General features: G+C 33.5%; 2 protein-coding genes across 3 annotated transcripts; one reads left to right on the top strand and one right to left on the bottom strand.

The window, feature by feature from the left end:
* On the top strand, positions 1-3,755 carry LOC137832612 (serine carboxypeptidase-like 31). 2 transcript variants are annotated; one of them, XM_068640859.2, is made up of 10 exons: positions 2-346; positions 590-697; positions 866-961; positions 1,103-1,195; positions 1,276-1,358; positions 2,082-2,369; positions 2,889-3,019; positions 3,135-3,230; positions 3,330-3,435; positions 3,528-3,755. In XM_068640859.2, exons 1-10 carry the CDS (start codon positions 76-78, stop codon positions 3,672-3,674), a joined length of 1,419 nt encoding a protein of 472 aa, XP_068496960.1. In that variant the 5' UTR covers positions 2-75; the 3' UTR covers positions 3,675-3,755. The 2 variants fall into 2 exon arrangements, with proteins under 2 accessions (XP_090159405.1, XP_068496960.1); XM_090303279.1 differs by lacking the exons at positions 3,330-3,435; positions 3,528-3,755 and having other exon boundaries at positions 1-346; positions 2,889-3,029; positions 3,135-3,226.
* A 1,352-nt stretch (positions 3,756-5,107) lies between these two features.
* Positions 5,108-5,984, bottom strand: LOC137832613 (enoyl-CoA delta isomerase 2, peroxisomal). Its single transcript, XM_068640860.2, has one exon. The coding sequence runs from the start codon at positions 5,917-5,919 to the stop codon at positions 5,200-5,202; it is 720 nt and encodes a 239-aa protein (XP_068496961.1). The 5' UTR covers positions 5,920-5,984; the 3' UTR covers positions 5,108-5,199.
* Positions 5,985-8,802: the final 2,818 nt, after the last annotated feature.

The following is an 8,802-nucleotide window of genomic DNA, read 5'->3' as shown; positions in this document are numbered from 1 at the left end:
TCTATATATCAGTCAAGTATAGAATATAATTAAGCATTATACAATCTTGTTCTTGTGATTTTTCCATAATATCATATGGACAATATTATCTACACTTTGGTTTTTATATTTATTCTATCTTTGAAGGCTGATACTGTTTGTTCTAGAGAGAGACAATGGGTGAGGTCTGGGAAGAATAATATAGCTGATCTTGTGACAAACTTGCCTGGCCAACCTCCTGTAGATTTCCAGCACTACGCTGGATATGTCACAGTCAATCAAACCAATGGAAGAGCACTCTTTTACTGGTTCTTTGAGGCCATCACCAAGCCTCAACACAAACCATTGGTTCTGTGGCTTAATGGAGGTAAGCTCATATATGTTTGGTTCTGTGTTACCTCATTCTATTCCACTGTTTACAAATAATTGGCGGGTAAGTGACATCACAAACAGCATAATATTTGGTTTGAAGAGTGGGAGAGAAACACGTGATACAATAAACAAACAAGCAACTAAAACTCAAATTTGCATTGTGCAAGGAATTACCTAAACACTGTTCTTTTGAGGTTGTTTCTTTACATGTACATTCTCTGAATGAAAAAAATTGCAGGACCTGGGTGTTCTTCTGTTGGATATGGAGCAACACAGGAGATTGGACCATTTTTAGTGGACACCGATGGCAAGAGCCTTATGTTTAATAACTTCTCATGGAACAAAGGTATGAACAAAAATACATCATAATCACCTTAGTTTCTACTTTCTGTGTTAATATACAATATTAATATAAAAGTATATATGTTGAAGCACAGACTATAGTGCTCCATTATTTGTCCCTACATGTCATTGTTGTTAATTGATGCTTAGAATTGTTGACGTGAAAACGCAGAGGCCAACATGTTATTCCTGGAATCTCCTGTTGGGGTTGGCTTTTCCTATTCAAATACAACCAGCGAATATGCACAATTGGGAGATGACTTCACAGGTATTAACTTGTTATGTCAATTGCAACTGTAGCTGCTTTTTTCTTAATGAAGGTTACATTTTCTATTCTTCCTAACTAGCTAGCTTAATTAATTACTCTGATAAAATTAACCGTTCTCTATATATCCACTGTTTGAAACAGCTAATGATGCTTACACTTTTCTGCACAATTGGTTCCTCAAATTTCCCTCATATAGAACAAGGACATTTTACATAGCTGGAGAAAGCTATGCAGGTAATGAAATTAATTAACAGATCAATGAATTCAATAAGAAGTCATTTTTAGTCTTACAAAGTGACCATGCAACGTTGCAGGGAAGTATGTACCGGAGCTGGCTGAACTCATCCAAGACAGAAACAAGGATCCTTCCCTTCACATTGATCTCAAGGGAATTTTGGTAGTTTTCCATAATTTTAATAGCTAATACCTACTAAACAGTTGGTTTTGCCTCATTTTTGACGAAAAATGATTTTAGAAGAATCATGGTTGAAAGAATTGATTTCAAGAGGGATATAATTGAGATTAAAAACATTGGTTTGTGTTTGAGAAAGTTGCTTTATTACAAAGAACAAAACTTCATGCAGAGTTAACCATAAATACTTTTGATATTAATTAACATTGAATCTTTATTTCGTTATTATTTGCATAAATTTTATATCATGCAGGTTATCAAAATAAAGCCTTATTTTGCTTGATAATATGCTTGAGAATATTTAAAAAAAACACTTTGGTATTATTCTCAAATTCTGTTTATTTAAAGAGTTTTTTCTTTGTTTAGAAGAAACGACAAACAATGAAAGAATTATTATTTATTTTTTTTCAAAAATTTTGCGTAAACTCCAGTAAATAAAACTGAGAGTATAAAGAAATCCTGCTTTATAACCAAGAATATTTCCATTATCTATGCTTTAGTTTATCGATATGATATGTTGAAATGAATGGATCTATTACGCAAGTCACATCATGTTCTATATGAGCATCTTTGCAAAGATAATAGTCATCAAAACGAGTTTCATCTCTGGTACTGATTCATTGAGTGGATTGACTCCTTTCATTAATCTGATGCTAGAAAGACACAGTAGATGGAAAAATAGCATTTAAGTGGTAATTTTTGTTGCAGCTGGGGAACCCTGAAACATCTGATGCTGAGGACTGGTCAGGCATGGTTGATTATGCTTGGAGCCATGCAGTGATATCTGATGAAACATACAAGACAATCAAAGCAAGCTGTGACTTCAATAGCAGTGATCCATGGAGCAATAAAGATTGCAGTGAAGGAGTGGATGAAGTTCTCAAACAGTACAATGAAATTGATATCTACAGCCTCTACACCTCAGTATGCTTCGCCAGTACAGCACGTTCAAATTATCAATCCATGCAAATGGTCATGCTTCGCTCATCTAAAATGGTCAGTCATCAAACAAAACATTATCACACTCTTTACAAAACATGCAGTGGAATTAGGAAACTTTACTTTTAACAAAAGTTGTCTTTAAAAAATATTAAAACGAATATTAATGACCATTTCATTACCAAAATACATTCTAACGAATATCTATTACTTAATATTATAAAGATAAAGAAAGAAAAGTAGAAATTGTTGAAGATGGACAGAAATGATCATGGGAGGATAAGTTAAAATTTTATATTATATAAAAATGGATATAGGAAAGTTTTCTTGTTTAAGGTTGTGAGTGGAAGCTAAGGTTAATGTTTTTATATAGATTATTCGTGATTTATAAATGACTTTTTTTTTTTCTTTCGGAATGTAATAAAAGGAGAAAAGTTTAAAAAAAGTATTGATGAAATATTTATTCTATCATATGAAGTGCTTATATATTATAATTCATTTATACTATTTGTGAACAGTGTTATATACAAGGTATATGCTGTTACTGACACACATGTGGATTTGGTTAATTGACAGATGCCAAGAATCATGGGTGGTTATGACCCATGTTTGGATGACTATGCTAAAACTTTTTACAATAAACCAGATGTTCAGAAGGCACTCCATGCCAGTGATGGTCACAATCTGAGGAATTGGAGTATTTGCAAGTACTTTCATGTTGGCTTTCTTTAGGCCATGTTAAAACTGTATTTGACCAAATATAGTTTGAACAACTTAATTTACTAATTATTAACAACTCTTTTAATGGTAAATCTATATCAGTGACAACATATTCAAGGGCTGGAAACAATCAAAGACTTCTGTTATCCCAATCTACAATAAGCTGATTTCAGCAGGACTAAGGATTTGGATTTACAGGTAAATAATAGTATTCATGATTTCAACCTTGTAATTCAAAGGTTGTGTGCTGCCATGTTTTCTCAAGGTTTCCTTGTTTGCATATTGATGAGTTTTCAGTGGAGACACCGATGGTAGGGTGCCAGTGTTGTCGACAAGATACAGCTTAAGTATTCTAGATTTGCCTATCACTAAGAAATGGAGGCCTTGGTACCATGAAAAGGAGGTAAGAGGCATATTGCTTCCTTTGTTCTGGTACTTTTGTTTTTGGTATGTTTAATAGTGTATGTATAAATGATTTGAATTCCTTTGGAACAGGTAAGTGGGTGGTATCAGGAATACGAAGGGCTAACGTTTGCGACATTTCGGGGAGCTGGGCATGCAGTGCCATGTTTCAAACCAAGCAACTCCCTGGCATTCTTCTCCTCCTTTCTTAATGCATATTCACCACCCTCTACTAAATAATAACATACATCCTCATCTTTCTCAAATACCTACAAATAATATATAATTAATGAATAAAACACTGTTACTGCTTTCTATTCACCGGATAATACTTTTCTTTTACTTTTTCAATCTTACAGCTCAAACTAACTAAGCTGTTATAAGTAAAAAGAGACCCGCAAATGTATTCTTATTCGATCTAGTTAATCACTAAATAATATCATCATTCGGACATGCATTAATTATGGGAATATGAGCCTCAAACAACACTTCAAAGAGCCCCTACGCGTAGAGGGGTATGTTATGCAAAAATTGGAATAACTTTTTAACCAAGTTGTTGAAAATTTTGCATATCTCGATTTACCAAGTTGATTTTGTAACTATTAGTTATATCAGAGTCTATCCACTAATAAGGTGTATATAACTCCACGTGATATAGGTTTTTGAGGATTTAAACATAAAATGACAGGTTATAAAGGGCTCGTTCACGTACCACTCCACTGTATGTTTGTTTCCGATTAGTAAAATTGATTCCAACCCACGACATCGACATGGACATCAATCTAATCATTCATTCATTCCTTTATTAAGCCGAAAATGATAGCTTCAGACCTCTTAAGTATATACAACTCGTTATATAACTTTGATATAATAAATTTAAAAATAAATATATATAATAAAAAGTAAATTTATAATTAAATAATATAAAAAAATATTAAAATAAAAATATTAAAAGTTGTAATATAATTATAAAAAAAAGTTAGGGTTATAAATATATTATTAGTTGCGTGAGAATATGGAGGGTGACGTGATGGAAACGCAATCCAGTTGATTGAAACGCGGAGAAGCGAAGCAATTCTCCACTGTGGAGATGAGCATCATATGATTCCATCACATCACATCACAACAAACATCGCTGCGTGTTAAATGAATATCACTGGATGTGTGTTAAAAGGACAAGGAATACTAACAATATTGTACATGAAATTTTGTAAAATTGTCATCATTAATCTAAGCAGAGTTATAGAGGCCTACTTCAACTTCCTACCCACATATATATTTCTACTCTATTAATTTGTTCCCATTTTTCCTTTTTCTAAATTAGACATTCTTTTAAGTGTTGGAATACTTATGTAATAGGAATATTTTTGTAAAATAATAGACATAAAATAGATATAATTTGGAGCATTGGTGTCAAATTATCACTACTCTAATTTGTTATATAAGTTCAAATATGAAGAAGCAATTCAAAACCCTTTACTTTATTTCATGGCAAAATTTGTAGCACTAAGCACGGGGTGTAGTGTAAGCTGCTTTCAACTTGATAGTTTGTTCAAACCAATTACAATGGTGTAAGTATTAAAATAAAATTTTAAGGTGATAACATATTGAAAAAGTTGAAATGTTATAAATATATATTGAATAGAGATAATCTAGAAAACACATAAAGAGGATAAGAATAGGAGATTGAGGCCTTATTAATTAGAATAGAATAAGGGTTCCGATACAGGAAAACTCACATAAGGGGGTGTGAATTGAAGGAAATTCAGATTTTGGATACAATCGCTTTCTGAGTCAAAGCCAGAGACGTGCACGCAACTGGGTACAAACTCTTTCTTATCTCTGCGTAAACTTCACCCACCCACTTCCTTCGGGCTAACTCCTCCCCCAGGCGCATCGCAGCCTCCACCGTCCTCTCCTCGCTATCGTGCGCAGAATCTACAATCCCCGCCTTCACTGCCTCCGCCGCCTTCATCTTTGCACCGCCCAGCACCAAGTCGCGCAGCACTGCTGGCGACTTCAATTTTGACCTCATCACGGCGGTGAAGTACTCCGGCAGAGGAAGCCCGAGGTCCACCTCCGGCATATAGAGCACGCCGCGGTCGCCACGCATCAGAACGTAGTCGTGGCTAATCGCGAGGATAAACCCGGCGGCGGAGGCATGGCCGTTGACGGCGGCGATGGTGGGCATGGGGAGGGAGAGGAGCGCGGCGATGACGGGCTTGAGGGAGTCGACGAGGAACTGGAGGCGATCGGTGGCGGCAGAAGAGGAGGAGGCAGCGCGGGCCCAGGCGAGATCGAAGCCGTTGGAGAAAAATTTGCCGTTGGCGGTGGTGAGGAGGACGGAGCCGGGGGTGGCGTGAGAGGCCAGACGAGAAAGGGCAGAAGTGAGAGAATCGATTAGGGTTTGATTGAGACGGTGCTCGGGGTCGTCGCCGGCGAGGGTGAGCACCCACACGTTGCCACGCTTCTCGAGGCTACACATTTTTTTTTGCCTAGGCTCCTCTGTGCCTCTCTAACATTAATATTACCATTTAAAGGAAACTGGTTAACCTACTTCAATATTAAATTAAAATAATTAAACAAATTTATTCCGTACCTGATAAAAAATTGACAAATAATTTTATTGTATAATGATATTTTTTTAAAAATCTCCAAAACACAACAGGTTCCTTTTTTTAGTTTATAATTATTTGTGTTTATAAGAGTAGAAAGGACAAAAAAAATGTGCACATAAATATAGATAATAATTAATTTTATAATTATAAAATATTTTGTCACTATTACAGAAAAAAAAAAGTAATAGCCTTTCGTTTGATTTAAGTAGGAGGTAGAAACAATTTGGGATATAAACACCTTGAGTTAGTGAAGTAACTCCTAATAAGCTAGATTTACTACTTTTGTTTTTGAATTACATTCCTATTTTTTTTTCTTTTAAAGCCTAAATTAAATATAATTTTAATACCTAATTCTAATTTTTCATTAATCAATTTGTTATTTTAATCAAATTTTGCATCCAATCGTGCCAATTTCATTGACCAAATCAACTAAATTCCCTCAATCATTATATGTTGAAAATTACACAGTTCACGGAAAATTTATTTTTTATCTAGTTTTTTTTTCAGATTTTTTTATCTCTACTGTTTCATCATTCACTTCCGTATTTGTTAATGTATCGATAGACACGGGATGGACGTGACCGACCGACCGAGTACATAATAAATAGAGTATTTATGTAATAAGATAAGGTGGTTAAATATACACCTCCGAAAAATAAGGAATACGCATTTAAAGAAGATATGTTTCTTGGGTATTCCGGAGCATGACTGACAAGACCTATCCAGAACCACCCTGAGCCTAAGGGATAGAAAGCCCATTAGGCAATCCTATAAATATTGTGCTCAAGTCACAGAAAGGTACGTTTTCCATTCACTTACTAAACCACACTTAAAATCTCATACTTACTTGAGCGTCGGAGTGTCTTTGTAGGTACCTCCCCCGTCCAAAGATTGACACGTCAGCAGTTACACTACGTCAACCGACCGTGCCTGAGCCCCATCTCTCCACTCAGGTACAGTTAATGTTATTATTTTCTTATAACAAGAAATAAATTACAATGAAAAATAGCTTACTCGGATAAATTAATAAATGTACTATGATAAAACTAAATATTCACACAAATGTACTAAAAAACGGTATACAATCACAATTTTAAGGCCACTAAACTAAACTCTGCAAACTTGGACTCAACTATATAAACCCACAATATAAATAAATAAATACAAAGTAGATTGTTGTATTTGGAGTTATAATTCATATTCTCAATACAAATTATTAAAATGAAATAAATATTAATTAGTATAAAAAATATGTTGTTGTGATTAGTAAAATCTAAATATGTCCTACTTTTCTGTTAGTAATGGATTTGAGGTTTACAGTTAATACTTATTTCTTGGGCCTTATCCGAAATTAAAACGCATATGGAAATCTGAATTTCAAATTGTCATTCTTATTCGCACACCCATATTTGCTATTTGCCCCACTTTAATTGTTTTTTTCTTTTGACGAAATTACTCTTTATTGAATTGTGTTTCCATTAATCATGATGCACTTTTTTTATTTAGTATTAGTGTTTTTTAAAACATAAAAAATAAACATGATTTAAAATACTCTCCACTTTGATCTTTTGATCTTTAGATAAAGTAATTATTAATTTAAATTTATCTCTCCCTGATCAAACTACATTTATCTAAAACAAAAGCCTTATAATATTGATAGACTATATCTTTAAATATATATTACAAAAATCATGGAAGATAGTTGCTCGAGATGAAAATAATTTATTTTATTAGATAAATTTTTTTATATCAATTTCTTAGTGAACTCTCTACTCAATTTTGTCCTTCTTCTGTGGAAGAACTTCTTTACCGTAATATGCTAAAACATTTTGTGTCATCAAGACAAAGTAAAAATAATAAAAAAATAGTAATTCGAGCGTTTGGCAAATATGAACGAGACAAATGTCAAAAGATTTTTCAACATAACAACAAGAGACACAAAAGATTTTTCAAGATAATATATATATGTGGAGAGAAAAGTCAGAATCCCTAATTAATAGGAATAGGTCATAAAAGATATAAAAAAAACAAGAAAATTAAGAATATAAACGGTGGAGATGTGATGCAAACGATTTACCACAATGAGGCAAGAACAAGTTGACATTTTTGGTTTGGTTTTGGAAAGGAAGTAAAAGGTTAAAATTTATACTGAATAGGGTACTGCACCATTAAACATGAATTTGTTCTTAACAGCCAATAACATGGCGATACATTACAGACATGTTTGAATTTCAACGAAAGAGAAAACACGACAACAATGTTTGGTGCTTTCTAAGCAGCCAATGCCATGGCGATACATTAGCCCCAAAAAAACATGATGAACATCATTTCATGGTGAAGATTTGGCTTAATCCTATTATCTAATCTTTGCGTGCCATCAATTAAATCAAATACCTGATTATGACTACGAATAATGATACGTCATTAGATAGAAAAGTAAAACCCAAATCTTTCTCTCTCTCCTTTCATATAATATATACAATATATAATATCTTTTGCCTATTATTTGGCCGCATACGGTCCACATATTTTATTTTCTTTATTTTCTTTAACTGCAAAAGTTTTTTCTAAGTGTTGTGTTCTGATTGAGTAGTGTGTGGATTGACTTACTCAATCTCATCATGTAACAATATTCCACGTTGATTCGGACATAAGTTAATTATTAATAGTATCTATAGGCAAGTTACCAAAATATCCTATCTAGATACTTCTGTCTAAACTATTAAATATGTGAAAATAATTAATTACTT

Source organism: Phaseolus vulgaris, chromosome 6 (assembly GCF_051622355.1).
Source record: "Phaseolus vulgaris cultivar YP4 chromosome 6, ASM5162235v1, whole genome shotgun sequence".
Taxonomy (NCBI): Eukaryota; Viridiplantae; Streptophyta; class Magnoliopsida; order Fabales; family Fabaceae; genus Phaseolus; species Phaseolus vulgaris.
The sequence above is the reverse complement of the archived record's forward strand: the minus strand, read 5'-3'. Positions and strand labels throughout refer to the sequence as shown.